The following is a 17,506-nucleotide window of genomic DNA, read 5'->3' on the forward strand; positions in this document are numbered from 1 at the left end:
GGCCGGTAAACGTTAATCGTAAAATCCGCCGTGATCCTTCCTACTGGCGCAAGCGCGACTCTAGTGAGGATACCTTCATCCTTTTACGGCCTCTAATACTTACTCCGTAGCATACCCCCCTTCTTTCATCTACCATGCACATTCTCACCACCCTCCTCTTCTCGGCCGCAGCCGTCGCCTCGCTCTCCATCGCCCCCTCGCCGCCCCTGGACCGCCGCCAAACCTACGGCCTCGTGGGCAACGGCTTCGCCGGCCCCGAGAAGAAGCTGGGGAACCAGTACAACTACTGGACCGTCCTGCCCAACGGCACCGTGGACCTGACGCGGGGCGAGACGATGCGCCTGTCGGCGCCGAAAGTGATCCCCATGGCCCCGGGCGCGTCGAACCCGGCCATCGTCGTCGAGCCCCGCCGCACCGTGCTGTGCCTCGTCGACTACCAGAACCTGTTCCTGCACCCATCTCTCGTCCCCCAGGCCGAGGCCGGCCGCGCCGCCGCGAGCGGGCCCGCCGTCGATATGATCAAGTCTTTCAGGAACAGTGGCATGAAGGTGGCGTGGGTCAACTGGGGGCTGACCCCGTACGACCTGTCGATGATGCCCCCCGCCTTCATGGCCGGCTTCTCGGGCGGCACGATGCGGCCGGACAAGAGCTTCGGGAGCGAGATGGGCATGGTCGAGGACTCCCCTTCCTCACCTTCCAACGGCACGACGGAGAAGAGCAACTCAACGAAGAACATGGTCGACGCGGGCCCGATGCTCATGCGCGACACGTGGAACGCCCGGCCGTGGGGCGTGCTGAGTCCCCTGATGGACGAGGGCCTCGCGGCCGGCACCGACGTCCTGTTCCACAAGAACCGGCTTAGCGGGCTGTGGGGCGCGCAGACGCCCTTTGGGCTCTGGCTGCAGGAGAACCAGATCACGACTATTTTCTTCGGCGGGGTGAATGCGGATCAGTGCGTCTGGAGCACGTTGGTGGATGCTTACTTCAAAGGTACGAGGGTAGCGGATACTTTTTTCTTGGGGAGTAGACTGAATTCCTGAATGTTACTGACCGATAATGTGGTTAGGATACGACACGGTGTATGTGGATGACTTATGCGCCACTATCAGCCCTGACTATGCGACGCAGATGACGCGGTACAACGCGGACGGTTACGGTAAGAGGATCTTCCCATTTTATTGTGATGTTGTCTTCTAACAAATAATGGCTTCGTAGGCTTCCTAGGAAACAGTACGGAAATTATCGCAGCTCTGACCTGAACTTCGCCACGGTCAGGGGCAGTAAGACCCCGAGCGTAAAGCCAGCATACAGCGGAATGTTGTGTCGGTATACATGTGCATAATCAGCGCCATGATTCATACATGACAGTATTTATTCACTTCTATATATCCCTTTTCAATATAATTTCAAGTTTGAACAACGAAAACCTCCCAACATGAAGCGGAACCCCTGATCTCCCCATGGCCTATTATAGTCCACACGCTGATCGTCTTCAGTTTCTGATATCAACCAGCCCCTTCCAGCCCCTTCCAGCCAAACTCTTTCCCTATCGTTGGAAGCAACCCCCCTTCCCAACCACTGTCCTAGACAGCCGCCGCCGCCGCCCCCGCAGCGGTAGCCAGCTTCCAACAAACATTAATCGCCGCCGCATTGGCAAAGAGGTGCGTCGGCCCCCGCACCGACGGCACATTGGCGAGGTACGCCGGGTAGTACACAAACACCTTCGCCAGCACATGCAGCCCCAACAGACTAACAAGATGCGCATCGTCCGGCCGCAGCGCCTGCGTCAGGGCGGCCCCCAGCGCCCACGCCGGGAAGTTCTCCATGAGGTTCTGGTGCGCGCTGTAGAGCCGCAGCGGGAAGCCGGCGAGATGGCCCAGGTGCCGCCGCGAGTGCGACAGGTCCAGCCCCTCGGGCCGCGCCATGGTCTGGCCCGCGCCCGAGAGCGCGCCCGTCACGCCGTGGCTGACGAAGAGGTACAGGGCGGCGAGGGCGGGGATCATGCCCTGAGCGGCAATGGTGTTGTTGGCGTCGGCCGCGATGGGGGCGCAGCCGGGGAGCAGGGAGACGGTGGTGCGGACTAGGTACTGTAGGGCGCCGGTGCGGGCGACGTAGTCGGTCAGGGGGATCAGGCCCAAGTAGGACAGGAACATGAGGCCGGAGTAGATGCCCTTGGGGTTGGGGCTGGCTTCGGGGTTAGCTGTCTCGCGATCGGTGAGGAGTGAGGCGGGGCATAGGAGGAACGAACATGGTGTTGTCATCGCTGGTCGCTGTCCCTCCGGAGGTTGCTCCGGATGGATCTTGGCTTTTGGTTGTCTTTTTCTCGGCCATGTTGAGTTTTGTTACTTTCTAAGGCCTTGAATGGGATGAAGTAGAGAAAGAGACTGGGCTGCTGTCAATGAGATTTGCGTGGTTTTGTATGTGCTGGATTACAAATGCTGATGACCCTGAATGAATGGAGGTGGCATATCCTTCCCCGCAATTGGTCAATAACCCGAACTAACCGAGGCACCCTTGTGGACGATCCTCCCGGCTTGGTTCATCTTACCCCTCCGCGTCCTGTTCGGAGCATCCTATGTTGGATTGTGGTTGCTCCGGTGGTTGGGATGTTGCCATCGACATCTGAAATGGGCCAAAAACGGCAATTGCCACGGGCGATCATGCCCTGTTACGGTCCAAGAAGCTGGGTGCGACTACAAAAAGGCATTTGATTGGTTCAAATTGTGTACCAAGGCCATCATTTCATACGTAAGCTATATAGAGATCAATTTGAACCCAATTTTTCGTGGTCAGCAAAGTATGTACAAGAATCCAACCATGCAGAATATCTTCCCCCGCCATTGGAAACCTCCTTTCCGGGAGCGCTCTACGAAAGAGCCTGGACAATGGCGCCGTAAGCCGCCTTCTCGTTGAAGCTGCCATCGAACAGAGTCGGGTTCTCCCCGTTGCGCCACGATTGCTAGATTTCGCACCAGGTTAGCAAGTGAACTCACGAGAAACGCCCACACATCATGTCGACAATTCGAAGCGAGAAAAAGCAGAAAGAAAAAGACTTACCGAGTCCGTAACCCCCCCAAACCGTAATCCCCACACACTGCTCCACCGCCAAACAAGCATTGGTAACCGCCACATAATCATTCGCCGCCGCCCCCGCGATATCCAGCTCCGTAATAGCCACCTCCGAGACCCCGGACGACGCCAAGGCCTCGAGCGCGGCCTGGGTGCCCGACGACGCCCCCGCGCCCAGGTGGGACTGCGTGCCGATGCCGTCGATGGGCACGCCGGCCGCCAGCCACTTCTTGACGTGGTCGCGCATGCCCGTCGTGACTTTCGCGTAGGTCGCGCTGTCGAGGTTGTAGTCGTTGATGTACAGCTTGGCGGCCGGGTCGGCGGCCCGCGCGGCCTCGAAGGCGATGCGGACAAAGTCCTCGCCCAGCACGTTGGACCAGACCGAGGGCGGAGGGAGCCGTCCTCGTTGAAGATTTCGTTGACGACGTCCTGCGGTAGTTAGTGTTAGAATAACATTACACGTGGCTCAGGTAGAAGAGGGTAGAGGGACTCACCCAGGCGTAGACCTTGCCCTTGTACTGCCCGACGACGCCGTTGATGTGGTCCTGCAGGACCTGCGTCAGCTCCGCCGGGTCGCTGATCTGCTGCACCCATTGCGGGATCTGCGAGTGCCAGAGCAGGGTGTGGCCGCGGATCAGCATGCCGTTGGACGTGGCGAAGTTGGCGACCTGGTCCGAGCCCGAGAAGCTGAAGCCGCCGCGCGTGGGCTCCGTGGCGTCCCATTTCACTGGCATTTCGTCAGTGGTGTCCTTCTTTTCCTGCATACTCTTGCAAGTGGTAACTGGGCAAATGCTTACTGGAGTTCTCGGCCGTCAGCTGGCCGAAGCCGGCCTTGAGGATGTCGGTCGTCTGCGAGTTGCCCAGGGTCTGGGGGTCGGCGATATTGCCGTAGTACAGCTTGCCCTTGGCCTTGAACAGGTCGTGGATGCTCTGCGAGGGCGCCGCGCGGCCCACGACGGCGGGGGCGGCGAGGATCCCCGCGGGGCCGAGGAGGCAGGCAATGGTGGCGGCCTTCATTGTGGGAGAGGTGAGAGGGGTCCGTGGTTGATTGGGGGGTTGCTATTTTCGGAATATTATGAGACGAACTCTAAAATCTTCCAGAAGGATACAGAGCTAGGCACGGGAACGTTGTTTGTTTGAACACGGGTGTGGTGATGAATCTCAGTCCGCTGAAACGGGGAAGCAGTGCTGGTCTTTATACGGGTGCGAGTCATTTCCCATGGTTCCCCCTTATGCACGCCTGGACTTACATATAGACACGAGCGGTTACGACATTGACTCCAACCGTTCGCCCGGAAGAGGCTCCTGTGGTGTGCCATGCTTCTTCCGCGAATCAGGTGCTGTCGGTGCCTGACTAGTCCTTGCCGTCAAAGCCTTACATAACGGGAGCGGCAAGGTTGGAAGCAGGGATCAGCTGTTATGCGCGCTACCCACGTCCCATTCGGCATGCTTTTCGCACGAATCCCCTCCTGCCTTCCCCAAGTTTGCTCGACCTGGTCGAGGTCGCGCATGGTTCCAATCTACACATCACCGATTACGAAACCACTTGTTCTTGGGGGGAACCAAAGAAAAAGCAATATGGTCGTTGTTTGCGCGCCAACGAAGCAAGGCGGGACTGGGACTGATGACGCAGGGTAGCAGTCGGCATGAGAAACCGTGCGGACGCTTCCCGTTCGGTCGGTCTCGGCGCCGATCATTTTGCTTGTCTGAAACCCCACGGCCGCCCGCAGCAGTTTTCGCGCCAGTAAGAACGCGCCAAATCGGGTGATCGGATCTCTGAACCTGGTCGGGGACCAGCGTCTTTGGTCCTGCCAAGTGTACCGATTAGAGTAATGATATACCAAAGTGGCTGATCAATTGCCGGAGTCGAGCGCGGGCAGGGTTCGGACCCCCCTCCGTCTCCGAATTCATCTAAAAATCGGCCGGGCAGCAAGGCGAAAAGTCAACATCCCTTGCCCCGGTACCGCCGGAAGAAATATCAATAGCAAACAACATGCTTGCTGCCTTTTACCCTGGACGCAATGCGTGAAGGAACACCGGCCCGCGCGAGCTTGAGGTTCTGCTTGCCAAGGTTCTATGAACTGAATTGATCTGCGAATGTGCACCACCACAGACGGCTCTGCAAGCCGATTCTCACGATACCCACCCAGGAGATTCTTAGCATCGGTTTCCATCGAGATGGAACTATGTAAAAGACGAAAGACTCGTGCCTGGCCAGAGCGCGCTTTGATAGTAGGGCCGAAGGGGGCAGCTTAATGTTGCCCGGAGGATCTCAAAAGAAACAAAACAGAAAAGAAGAAAAAGAAAGAGGAAGGAGAAGAAAAGAGGCAAGAAATCGCGATCGAAGAATAACGCAGTATATCATATCCAATGTAGGCAACTTGTCGTAAGTGGCTATTGCTGAGGTACCAACCTCACGATGCAGTGTATCTGGGGAAATTATGTTTCTTGGTGACGTACATTACATTAACGTTTCTCATCTATAGCTCTATATCATTACCCCTATTCCACACCCTCTATTTTATCATATCGAGGAACCTCAATCATCACCCCTACCCGCAGCACCGCAGGCCAAGCAACGACACCATCTCAAGCATAAACATAACAATAAGGCCCCCCGACCGTACTCACATGCTCCCGGAGCGGCGACTTCTCCCCATTGAACCCCATATCCAGCCAATCCTCGAGCGTGGCGTTCCCGCTCGGCGGGTCGTCGGCCATGGTGCGCGTGCCCGCGATGCGGAACGCGCGCTCGACGGGCGCGAGGTTCTGCCACAGCCACCAGACGCGGTCGACGCCGCCGTGCAGCAGCCAGAAGAGCGGGTCGTTGGGGCTGTTGTAGACGTCGCCGCCCGGGTCGCCGTTCCAGGTGAAGTGGCCCGCCGAGTGCACGCAGATGGGGCCCTGCTTCTGGTCCACCTGCAGGATATCTTGGAAGAGGGCGATGTCGTGGGTGGGGCTGGCGAAGAGCTCCATGGTGTGCTGTAGTTGCTCAGTCAGCGATCTAGTTTTTTGTCCACCACTACCGGCTTCGGATGTGTAAGATACACTTACGTTGTCCGTCAGCCACTGCGACGTCATCCAAGGCGAGATATCCCGCTTGAGGCAGCGCGGGCTATAGCTAAACATAGGCCCCACCGGGACCCCGCCCTCGGGCAGGAAGGTGGGCGCCGTGGCCGAGATGTTGGCGGTGATGACGCCGTAGGGGCCCGACTCGACGCAGCCGCCGCCCTCGCCCGGCGGGATGCAGAAGGTCGAATTGCCGACAAAGGGCGTGCAGGTGTGGTTGGCGTAGACGCCGTTGCCGCCCTGCGACGTCGGGCTGCCGTCCATGTAGGGCGAGTTGATCGGGTCGGCCGACGACTTGACCCAGTTCCAGTACGGCTGGTAGCCGCTGTAGCCGCACTCGTCGCGCAGGGCCGTCTCGAAGGTGTGGAGGAAGTACCTGGAGAGGTGTCGTTGGTCAGAAAGGGGGCTACACACGAACAACAAAGGAGGCGGGGCTTTAGTACCTGTGCCACGTCAAGAAGTTGCCTGTCATGTGGATGGACCGGGTCAGGTTCATATGGGTGGCCACAAAGTCGTCGTAGCGTGTCCGGGCACCGGGGACCACTTCGGGCGGCGTGATGGAGGGCTTGGTCATCAGACAACGGACGGCGTCGATGTAGTCCGTCTTTTCCGCATCGGAGAGGTCGGCGCTATATGGGAATTCGCTAGTCAGCATGGACCAATACACGTAGATCCCCGAAGTGAGTTTTGACATTATAAAATAATAGCCACGTACTATTCCTTCCGCACGGCCGCATTCTCGAGGGTGCACTCCTGCGAGACGCCCCGGGTGGCGAGCTCCCTCTTCAGGCTCCCGTCGGCCACGGCCCGGCTGAGGGCGTCAAAGCTCTTTGCCGCGACGGCGTCCGTCTGGGCCGTCGATTCGGGCGTGTAGGCCGCGGCCGACGACGAGAGCAGCAGGAGGCCGGAGCCAAGAGAGAAACGCATGGTGGGTGGACGATCCAGGGGGGGCTCAGAGTGAGCCGGCACAAGCTTTGAGGGGACCAAGGAAAGATGGTCTACCGAGCCAAACCCCTCGAGTAGCAGATCAGCAACATACATCACTGGGCCTTAAATACAACGAGCCAAGACCCCCGATAGCCGACAAATTCTCTGCAGACAACAGGAAGCGCACACACCTTGCTCGCTGCAAAGACGGGACAAACCTGAAAAGAGCTGGGCATACTGGGCCCTGAGCAGGCCTGGACCCCGCTGGCAGATAGATAATAGTAGACAGAACAGGGCCAACGCCGAGGGGCGATTGACGATGCTATCAATTTGCCCGACGCGCGGAGCTGAGGATGGGCAAGATCGCCGGAACTTTGAGTGCGGCCGCCGGCCGACAGACGGCGCGCCCCGCCAGAACCACGATAATCAGGAAGTTACCACCTCCTTGGCGGTGGTATGCTAGCTCAAAGCGGCCAATGACGGGGTACCTTGTGGGATCGTTTGCGTGGAGTGCGACATTATCTTGCAGATTGGACGGCTCGGCCTCTGCCCTGGTAGCCAATCAGGAAGCTCGGTCCGAGTGACATATTATAGTGGAAGAAACGGCACGGGCCAGCGAACCATATTCGGGATTGCCCGTCGATAATGATCAACAGGGGACTAGGAGCGGCCGATAAAGGAGCATTTTGGTATTGACAAGAGCAAGTAGATATCCTGCGAAAATGAAAGCGAGAGAAGAGAGAGAGAGATGAAAATGGACACTGCGTTATCTATTTATCTATCAAAAGAAGATAAAGTCAATTGGCTATGCAATGCACCATGTGTTTCTGTTCCTGATGCAACCTTAAAGCCCGGAAGCACGAGTCAGGTCCGTGCCCCCTGCAATACACGTGCATGGCATGGCAACACACAGACGATGCAGCCTGGCCATACCCCATAACTACTAGTGTCCAGGAGAAGAAGAATTCGATATCAAAGTTTACCTAGGTAGTATTGATATGGCAAAATCAATTTCCATGGCGCTATCGTTCGGGTCTGGCGAGATGCCCACCACAGCATTGATTTCCCCCGACTTTTTCGTTGATACTTGTTGCGGTGTAGCAGTGGTTCTTGCAAAGCACCGTTTCCCCTATCCCATCATCTGGTTCAGGGGAAAGGTCGCCTAGCAGTACGTGCTCAAGGCCCCCAGAATTTCAAAGGGACTGCAGCATCTCCAAAGATCGGTTTCACGATGCTTCGACTTGGCATCAAGGACGGGCTTTAGCGACGTTACATCTGATTGCCGATGCTTTTCGACCATAGATTGGGTTGGCGTGGAAAATGAAGGGATTTATGCGTCCATCAATGCTCACCGAGCTCCGCATTCAGTAAACCTGATAAGTTTTGCACGTACAGGCCTATGATATCGGAGCTACTCAAAGTCCATCAATCACAGAAAAGTCCGATGCATCGTTCTTACAAGCCATTACAAGCATGAACGGAATCTGTTTCGTGCTTTGGCCAGCGGCTATAAAGTGGTGGCCGTTTTTCGCCATGTTTGCAACTTCGCCCGTCCTGAGCAGGTACGACGTGATCCCAACAACGGACGCCAACGCTCTCGACGTATCAAATCACTTGTCCCCGTCTTTGAGTGTCACCGGCCAACCTGGGTTTGCTGTGACGGCCTCTATCGCTTCGACGCTGGGGACGTACTTGAGGAGGCAATCAGGGTGTGCCCGGTCCATCCTTCGGTAGGGTGTTGGTAGGAGATGGCGTATCAAACTACTATCAGTAGGTAGATAGGCATGTGAGAGCATGGAGCCCAACTGCCATAACTAGTCCACCAGCAGCGAGGTCAACCAGCAGCGTGTCCCCGACGCAATGCAGAATAGTTCATTGTGGGACAAACAGAGCTGGCCACGGAATAACCTAAACAATCTATAGTGAGACGATAGCTACCGATAAGATAGCTGGGATGAAAGGAAGCCATCAAACATGCGATTGGTATCTTCAATCTCAAGGGAATAGATCAGATAGCTCCTGCATGTACATCGTCCCCCCTCGAGGCTTATCCTGACCCCCCGCAATCCCAAACTCCGTCTCCAGCTCCGTCCGCATCGGCACCTCCTCGACCACGAAAGTAAGGAGGAAACCGACCAGGGCGAACGCAAGACCCACTTGCCAGCACAGCCTCAGACTGTCGACGTAGATGCTCTTCACGACCCCTTCGAGGCCCGCGTCGTCCTCGCCCAAGCAGCCCAGCGCGGAATAGAGCGAGCCGCCGGCCGCCAGCGTATACGCCCCTCCGTTGGCCAGCAGCGCCCGGGCGTGATCGTGGCCGGCCAGTCGGACGTCCACCAACGAGTTGGCGTGGGAGTTGAAGACGGCCAGGGGAATCGCGGCGCCCCAGATGGTGCCGAACCCGCGCATGAACGCCCACGTAGCCGTGCCGATCGCCACGTCGGACTCAGGCAGGGGAGTAAGGATGGTTGGCAAGGTCACGGGCGTCACGATCCCAATGGCCAGGGCGCCGATGATCTGGATTCCCGCCCAGTAGCCGGTGGAGGTCTCCTCGTCGAGCCGCGTAAAGAGTCCTATGGCGATGGGGAAGAAGGCGAAGCCGAGCACCAGCAGGGGTCGGTAGCGCCCCACCTTAGACATGACGCCGCCGCTTAGGATGGTAAATGGCATACAGACGGCCGCAGTGGGCAGGATGTCCACGCCCGACCGGAAGGCAGAGGCCCCGAGAACGGCCTGGAAATACACGGGCGGGACGAAGAGGAGCCAGTACACCAGCATGTTGTGTACGAAGGCGCACCAAAAACCAACAAGCGAGGTCCGGTTGGCAAACAGCCGGAGGGGCGTCGTTGGCTCGGGGAGCCTCGTTTGGAGGACCAGGAACAGGCCGAGGCCCGCGAGCCCGAGCGCCAGCGGCAGGATAGTCCGCCACGAGGACCTATCGATTCTCGGCGTTAGCATTTACTCTTTTGGAGGGAACAGGATGTCTCAAGAGGGAACCATGGAAATTTCTTGAATAAACGGTTCCTCTTCCCTCGTGAGACACTGGGATAACGTGGAATAAACACTAAATCAGGAAGGAATAAACCCCGAAAGTCGCTTACCAAAGGTGTTCACTGCCACCCCAAGTCAGAGCAAGTAAGATCGACGTGACGGCAGCAACCAACAAACAGTTGCCCGCCCAGTCGACTCTCCTGAGCGAACTAGTAGACACACCCGACCCTTGTGGCAACGCACCAAGTGACAAGAGCACCATAGCCAGCGTCAGCCCGGCCAAAGGCAGATTCAAGTAGAATATCCACCGCCACGTCGCGTAGGTCGCCAGCGCCCCGCCGACCAGGGGCCCGACGGTAGTGGACACGGCGTACACCGCGAAGACGAAGCCCATGAACCGGCCCCGCTCGCGCAGCGGCACCAGATCGCAGACGACCATCTCCACGAGCGCGTTGAGGCCGCCGCAGCCGACGCCCTGGACGGCGCAGCCGAGGACCAGCACGCCCAGCGTGGGGGCGGGCGCGGCGATCGCGGACCTGGCCGCGAACACGACGAGGACGGCGACGGTCAGGGCGCGACGGCCGAAGAGGTCGGCGGTCTGGCCGAAGAGGGGGGTGAAGGCGGTGCTGGTCAGCAGGTAGGCGTTGGCGATCCAGGGGTAGCCCTGGCTGGTGCCGAGGTCGTGGATCATCGAGGGCATGGCGGTCGAGACGGCGGTGGCGTCTAGGCCGGCTAGGAGGCTCGCTACGGCCATGGAGGTCATGATGGCCTCGCGGGTTGTCAGTACATGGGTCACAAGCCTTTGGAAAGCTTAATACTCACCCAGAAACGCCATCCACGACCGGCAGATGCTGTGTTGCTTGTGGGTTGTTCAGGCACCCCCATGGGGTTTTTCTGACGGCTAGTGAGCTCACTACTTCTTGCAAGTGATTTGGGGGATGAAGATTCACTTGACGTGTCAGAGTAGATTCAGGGGTCGCGTGTTTCTACCAAGGTGAAATATATGTGTCCCAATGCTCTATCGTTTATATAAGCCCGTACATCGGTAGTTTTAGCACCGACACCGCCGACATGGCTGGATTGAAACAGCCGACGGCCCAACGTTGCCCCATTGTCGATGGTGTTGGGTTGTCCGGACGCAAGGGGCGGGTACCCTAATTAGACCTCCGAATGGAAACGTTGCTACGCTGGACCTCACGAAAGGGCTGCAAGCAATCAATCGTATCTACGTTCATGTAAGACCGCAGTCCAGAGACCAGAGCGCACCTCCTGGCTGCCATGCCTCTTTTTTTCTTCCAAAAAGAACGGTCTGGGAATCATACAGCTTGGAAGCATGCCATTTACTTACAGCCGACATCAAATTAAGCTCCAACTTAGTTTGAAGTGATGCACCCATGTTGCTGGGCTATGCGATGTATATCACTTGGCAATCGATGCAAAGGTGGTCTTGAATCACGGCAAACATGATTGGCCCAAGCCTGTGTTACCAAAGCCTCGGAACCAAACGGTAATATTTCAACGTGGGAGCACCCATATATACCTGCCAATGGCCTCATAATCGCATGTTCACCACGTTTGTACCGTATCCATGCCCCGGGGTAACATCGACAAGGATCAGGAGTGGGTGGGAAAACTGTTCAGCCATCTGATGCTGCATCACGTGCTTGAGGCATACAACCTCCTTCTAACTTGCATGACCATTCCCAACTCCGCCCATCTCCTTATTTTGGAGCGGTCCAACGTCAAAATTATCAGTTTACCCAATGGCGCCATCATCGCTACTGGAGGCGCTCGTCTCTGTCGCTCAGCTGCCTGGGTCGGCACCTGACACGTTTGTCAACGAAGGGTATGACACCAATTCCTTTCGTCCTCGCTGCCGCTTACACACTGATGAAACAAATTAGACCCCTTATCCAGCAACCTGTTGGGGACGGGGCATTCGGCGGTTCAGTCATTGGCCAGGCCGTGTCTGCAGCCAGCTCCACGGTACCAAGCGGGTTCGACCTGTACTCGTCGCAATTGTCCTTTCTGCGCCCCGTCAAGGCGAAGCAAGCGGCTACCTACTATGTCGAACGTATTGCCGACGGGCGCAATTACTGCACCCGCATTGTCCGAGTCACCCAAGGCGGCCCCTGTCTCTTTATGTCGATCATGGCCTTTCAGAAGCGGCCCCGCACAGTGGAAGGTGGAACCAACAACAACCCAACATTTGCGGACCCTATTCCGGACATCGGAGGATTTTCCCCCAATGACCTATCAAGACAGGGCTTCGAGCAGATGCACTTCCAGATCGGAGATGGGCAGAAGCTGTCACAACTAGGCATGAAGGTCGAAGACCCGTTCGATTCGCGACTAATCCCTTTCAAATCTGGATGCGATCCCTCACAAGCCCGCGCCCATGGATACGTCCGGGCCACTGCAACCACGCCCTTGACACTCTCCGCTGCAGTTAACACCGCATCACTGGCTCTTCTGTCCGACCAATCGCTTTTCGAGCTGTCCGTGTTCGCCAACTGGGATTCGGTGCCTAAAGAATGGAGACGCCTAGCTATGACGGTCAGCCTGAACAGCCGCATTTCGTTTTACGTCCCTACGGCTAAGGTCGACGAGTGGATGGTATGTGACAGTGGTGTGTCGTGGTGGGCAAACGGGCGGGTCAGTGCCGATCAGCGTTTCTGGAATTACGAGACGGGTGAGCTGCTGATGTCCTGCACACAGGATGCGGTTGTCAGCCGCTCAGAGTCTATGTTGTAAGGATTTTCCTAGCTGTGCACCTGTACTATTTCGGCGTGAACTTTCAGTACGATTGCGTTGCTGAGAAACATAAATTACTATCAATTACGCTCATTTCTAGAATCTGAGGATCAGGCGGAAAAGTCATTGTACTCATACATATCATACAGCTATGTCTGTCGGATGTAAATATGCCCTACAACCTGGATGCATCAGCGTACAAAGCGTTCTTCCATTTCCATGATCATGTCGTTTCGCATCCTTTCTGCCCTGCTCTCCCGGGAGTGATACCATGGAACAGTGGCTCAGAGCCAGGGACTGGGACTCCACTGCTGGCGTAGCAGCAGGCAACTCACACTGTCTAGACTAGACAGTTTGACCTCAATGAGCCTACGACAACTGCGCATCAGGAGGCTGCCCCTGTTGTCGTGCGGACTGCTGCCATGCTACACCTTGAGGCGTTTTCAACCACTCCTGAGTCGCCGGGCTTTGGTACCAAGCTTGCCATTGCTGATGCCAGTACAGAAAGTCCTGGTACCGCCGCATGTGTTCCGGCATCGACTGGGCGGTAGCGCCCAGTCTAGAACCAGTTGACGACGACTCACCTGGTCTATCCTGTCCCCGGACGGCGGTGTTGGGTTGTATGGCGTTATTCTGTGACAAGGGGGAGCTTACGGACGACGCCTCGGCGGTCCCGGCTGACTTGACTTTGAGCCCAATGCCAGGAAACGTTGCATCTGGGCGCTTGCCCTTAGTCCACCGTGTCGCGCGTGGAAGAAACGGGTTTTCGTCGTTGAGCTCCCGCAAACGGTCCAAGGGGATCAGATCATAAGCATAGCCTATTGCCGACGCGGTCGGAGCAGGAGCAACGTTCAGAATCCCCGCGGTTCGGTCCAAACCCTGCCGCTGTCGTGAAAGAAATGGCGGCCTGGCGGGCTGGAGGAACGGGTTATCCACAGCGTCCTCGAACTTGATCCTTGGTTCTGTCGCTCGAGTTGACTGTGGCATATCCTGTTGGGACGCAGGGGGTCGGAAGTTACTTGGCTGTGGTGCCGGCGGGTTTCGAACCTGTCGCTCGGTCGTTTGCTCGGTCGTTTGAGGGGTAGGATGGGCCGGGATGGCGGGTGCCGTTGAGCCAGTGGTTGCTGGCGAGGCGGCATTCTCCGATGAAGCGGTCGAGTCGCTTGGGTTGACCAAAGAGGGCTCCTTCGGGAACATGGCCGTGCGGTCTCCCGTGCCCATCCAGCCGGATTTCAGGCGGTTGAGGTTGCGGGCAGTAGCCGGGGCCAGGGTTATGACCTCTTTGAACCGTTCCTCGGGGACGAGGCAGGGTCCCGCATCGCCGGACTTGGCGTAGAACAGCATCCATTCGTGGTCGTCCTCGCCAACGCGCACTGTGTCGTCGAGAATGGATGCGGCGTCCTTGGGAGGCTGAAGGTAGATCCCGATGTCGTTGTAGGTGCGAACAATGTCTTTTTCGCCAGAGCCGGGCTTCCTCAAACGGACCGCCGCGATGATGTTGTAGGTCTTCGACACCTTGACCCAGCGGCTGACGCGGGTCGTTGGGTCTGGGAAAGTCACTGAAATCACGGTCGTCGTGAACTTCCGAAGGTCCTGAAAGCTGCGGGACTTGCCCTTTTCGGGCTTGTAATGGACTCTGATGAAAAGCTCCAGTCGTGCCCTGCGGAGCCATTCCTGATTTGTGTCGGGTAGCGTGAATACGCCAAACTGGTTGTTCACGCACTCCGAAAGACTGGTTTCGCCGCTGTATTGTATCAGGCTCTCGCAGATTATTTGCGAGAGACTGGTGGGCTCAGCACTCTGCCACTCCCTGGGATGGTCACGGTCGATGGTTCGAATGAAACCAACTGTTTGCCGAAGGTGGAAGACTTCACGGGACCACAGATTGTCGGACAGGAGCTTGGAGCCGAAAATCTCGACAGCAGGCGTATCTGGGGCCGCCAACAGCTCGGCGATTGCTTTGCTCTTGAGATACAGGGCCTTGTAGTACGAGTCGCGATCATCCTTGTCGAACAACATGCGCGCCGCTTGGAGTACTGGCGACGTCTCGGTCGCGGGGTCGGGGAGATCCTCGAGGAACGAGTAAATGTGCCGGATGACGACGAGAGCAACATGAACGCCCGAGAGATCGTTTCGTCCCGCATCTTGGAGCATGGGCCATTCCAAGCGAAGGCGGCGGCGGTCGGTGTCGATGAGGGTGTTGGTAGACATCTTTGGTCGTGAATGGCGTAGGTTTCAACGACACGCGGGCTTTCACGCGAAAATGAATCCTGACCAAGTGTTGGAGCGGGCAATTAAATCCAAAAGCAAAAGATTTCGTTTGCCAGGTTTGGTGCTGCTTGTCAGGTTCACAAGTACCTACCTCAATTGAATGCACCTAAATTGAATGCACCTACTATGTCTTGGTTGCCACCTTGAGTTTGATCCATCGCTGTGTAAGTAAGTAATTAAGCAGGTAGAGCTTGGACAACTGGACTTGTGTGCGCCTCCGTTCAAACAACAGCTTCTTTCCAACCAGTCAGGGAGGTAGTCATATGCAACTAAAATTCAATTTCATATGATTATATCGTGCTATTGAAGATATATATGCGTGGCCAGGCGACTGTCGATTCCCTTGTCGTCACTGGGCCGCCTGACTTCATACTAGTGGGGAATATGAGCCAACGTATCGAAGAACCCGATTTCTGTGTGAAACAAACAAGACGCGAACTGGACCAGAGAGAGCCCGCCTTCTCCTTCACGAGGTCCCATTTGTACCAGCTTGCCCAGCGGCGTGGTAGGTACTTCACGGAAATGGAAGCGTTCTCCATCATCCTCCGTAGCCACCCGGAACTTGACGGCTTTTTTGATACAAAACTCTTGCTCCCATGTCTGCATCTCGTCAGGGGTCTTCGGCGTCTCAAAATACAACTTGAGCGGCTTCCTAGGCCCCGCATGGTACTCCGTCCTGAATTTCAGGAGATGGAGCAGCAACTCCCACCGGCAGGCCGTTTGACGATTATCGAGCCAGCAGATCACTGGGCCGAGTTGCAGATCCACCAGGCGGTGGCTGAGGCTTACTAGCAAGCGCCACCCGTCGCCCCTATCGGTGATGAGGAACTTGTTGATAGAGAAGAAGACCGCCAGGGCCTCGGCATGCACTTGATGGTTGACCGCAAGTATGGCATTGCTAGTCGAGGCAAGGCTGTCAGGATTGGTGATGTCGAGCGAGCGGACAAAGCTGGTGAATGCGGCCTCGTTGTTCAGCTGGTATTTGGCCACTTTGCTGTGAGCTTGAGCGTTGGTGACCGAGGGAATTCGGAAGTGGACGAGCTTTTCGCGTTTAACGACGAGGCCCCATATCTGGTTGCGAATCTCTGGGGGGAGATGGAGTATTGTCTTGTCCGTGTGACTAATGGTAGAAGCCATGGCGGGTTGAGTGCAAAGAGCTGGGGACGTGCGCCGCTATAGGAGAATGGTAAGAGAAAAGGGATGTTGCCGTGGTAGTCAACATTTGCGTGGAAACAGATGTGGGAGGGAGAAAGTACAACATGATAAAAATATAAATTTTACACGAAGAAACTCAGTGCCCCTTCATCTTCATCGGAGAAAGGTACCATTTCGTCCCCTATCAATGACCAGTGCCATTAAGCTTTTGCCAATCCGTGGTAATATTGGCGTTTGCAGGAGTATCAAGACGATTACCATGACGGCTTCTTATGGTTCTGCTGGACTGGCCGGGTATCAAGATGAACATGAAATCAAGAACGAAAGGGCATATTCTATTGCACAAGAGGCGATGTAAGACGAATAACCCAGATCGCCGGTGTGATGCGGTATCCATGTCGTGGGGTGGCCTCACTGTGTAGAATGAACACAGACCCCGTTGAACCGTGGAACCAATATGTATAATCACAGTGAAACTCTCATTTGGCTTTCTGGGCAACTCGAAACTTCACTTAGCCGGAAGATGGGACCAGTTGCAGCTGTAGAGATAGGGTAGCCGGGGGGTAATCTGGGTTGACAACAAGCACGCCGGACATGCTGCTTCATCTGATGCATGTTGCCCCGCCCCGATTTACGGAGCCTTAGTCCCGGCACCGTGCAAGTTGACCTCCGGCCGGTCCGATTTGTAGCTATTCACTGTGGCTTGCGTGACATTGCAGAAGAATGCGGTGGTACATACTGACCGGTACTCTGCTAGCCTACAATGCCAATCGTTCTGCATTTTTCGCATCTTAGCCAAAGCTTGAGCCTCGCAACAAACCCAACCCCGGCAAACCCTTTGGCCTCTGCTTCAAACATAGAGCTTCCAAATAAACGCCTGATCTTTCACCTTGACGGGTTGTTCTTCTAGTCGACTACTTTTTATGTCTGTCGTCAGGCAAATCGAGGCCCCCATAACTTCCTCCAGTCCCCATAATTTGTACCATCTTCCTTTCAGTCCCCGATCACAATCTGACGTGGCATTGTCATGATTCCAGCCCCGTCGGTGCCACCGAAAGACGTGCGGCAGGATAACGAAGCCAACTACCCTGTTGCCCTGGACTAGAGAGACCATCCACCGCGACTGTTGACTCAACCCTGGATCCAAAGCGTCACGACCATGGAGTCTCTGGCCGAGTACACCTACATGTTATTCTTAACAACACCCAAAAATATCATCAATAAGAAACACAATCTGGCGTTTAAGACTACCCTTTTGATGATAATCCAC

General features: G+C 56.3%; 8 protein-coding genes across 8 annotated transcripts; 2 read left to right on the forward strand and 6 right to left on the reverse strand.

Moving 5' to 3' along the window:
- Positions 1-134: 134 nt before the first annotated feature.
- Positions 135-1,259, forward strand: PG985_014948 (Isochorismatase hydrolase; the record flags this gene model as incomplete). Its single annotated transcript, XM_066834714.1, has 3 exons — positions 135-990; positions 1,067-1,156; positions 1,216-1,259. The coding sequence occupies 3 exons, from the start codon at positions 135-137 to the stop codon at positions 1,257-1,259; spliced, it is 990 nt and encodes a 329-aa protein (XP_066677324.1).
- A 324-nt stretch (positions 1,260-1,583) lies between these two features.
- Positions 1,584-2,261, reverse strand: PG985_014949 (uncharacterized protein; the record flags this gene model as incomplete). The annotated part of the gene is made up of 1 exon (XM_066834715.1): positions 1,584-2,261. The coding sequence occupies one exon, from the start codon at positions 2,259-2,261 to the stop codon at positions 1,584-1,586; it is 678 nt and encodes a 225-aa protein (XP_066677325.1).
- Positions 2,262-2,866: 605 nt separating this feature from the next.
- PG985_014950 (endo-1- 4-beta-xylanase) lies at positions 2,867-4,086 on the reverse strand (the record flags this gene model as incomplete). The annotated part of the gene is made up of 4 exons (XM_066834716.1): positions 2,867-2,959; positions 3,080-3,498; positions 3,560-3,796; positions 3,867-4,086. 4 exons carry the CDS (start codon positions 4,084-4,086, stop codon positions 2,867-2,869), a joined length of 969 nt encoding a protein of 322 aa, XP_066677326.1.
- Positions 4,087-5,658: 1,572 nt separating this feature from the next.
- On the reverse strand, positions 5,659-7,065 carry PG985_014951 (uncharacterized protein; the record flags this gene model as incomplete). The annotated part of the gene is made up of 4 exons (XM_066834717.1): positions 5,659-6,051; positions 6,124-6,514; positions 6,582-6,767; positions 6,854-7,065. 4 exons carry the CDS (start codon positions 7,063-7,065, stop codon positions 5,659-5,661), a joined length of 1,182 nt encoding a protein of 393 aa, XP_066677327.1.
- Positions 7,066-9,060: 1,995 nt separating this feature from the next.
- On the reverse strand, positions 9,061-10,941 carry PG985_014952 (major facilitator superfamily protein; the record flags this gene model as incomplete). Its single annotated transcript, XM_066834718.1, has 3 exons — positions 9,061-10,000; positions 10,167-10,825; positions 10,879-10,941. The coding sequence occupies 3 exons, from the start codon at positions 10,939-10,941 to the stop codon at positions 9,061-9,063; spliced, it is 1,662 nt and encodes a 553-aa protein (XP_066677328.1).
- An 878-nt stretch (positions 10,942-11,819) lies between these two features.
- Positions 11,820-12,810, forward strand: PG985_014953 (acyl-CoA thioesterase II; the record flags this gene model as incomplete). The annotated part of the gene is made up of 2 exons (XM_066834719.1): positions 11,820-11,902; positions 11,961-12,810. 2 exons carry the CDS (start codon positions 11,820-11,822, stop codon positions 12,808-12,810), a joined length of 933 nt encoding a protein of 310 aa, XP_066677329.1.
- Positions 12,811-13,179: 369 nt separating this feature from the next.
- PG985_014954 (uncharacterized protein) lies at positions 13,180-15,021 on the reverse strand (the record flags this gene model as incomplete). The annotated part of the gene is made up of 1 exon (XM_066834720.1): positions 13,180-15,021. The coding sequence occupies one exon, from the start codon at positions 15,019-15,021 to the stop codon at positions 13,180-13,182; it is 1,842 nt and encodes a 613-aa protein (XP_066677330.1).
- A 432-nt stretch (positions 15,022-15,453) lies between these two features.
- Positions 15,454-16,218, reverse strand: PG985_014955 (uncharacterized protein; the record flags this gene model as incomplete). The annotated part of the gene is made up of 1 exon (XM_066834721.1): positions 15,454-16,218. The coding sequence occupies one exon, from the start codon at positions 16,216-16,218 to the stop codon at positions 15,454-15,456; it is 765 nt and encodes a 254-aa protein (XP_066677331.1).
- Between the last annotated feature and the right edge of the window lie 1,288 nt (positions 16,219-17,506).

This window comes from Apiospora marii (genome assembly GCF_038362585.1).
Source record: "Apiospora marii strain CBS 49790 chromosome Unknown utg000012l_segment0_segment0, whole genome shotgun sequence".
NCBI lineage: Eukaryota > Fungi > Ascomycota > Sordariomycetes > Amphisphaeriales > Apiosporaceae > Apiospora > Apiospora marii.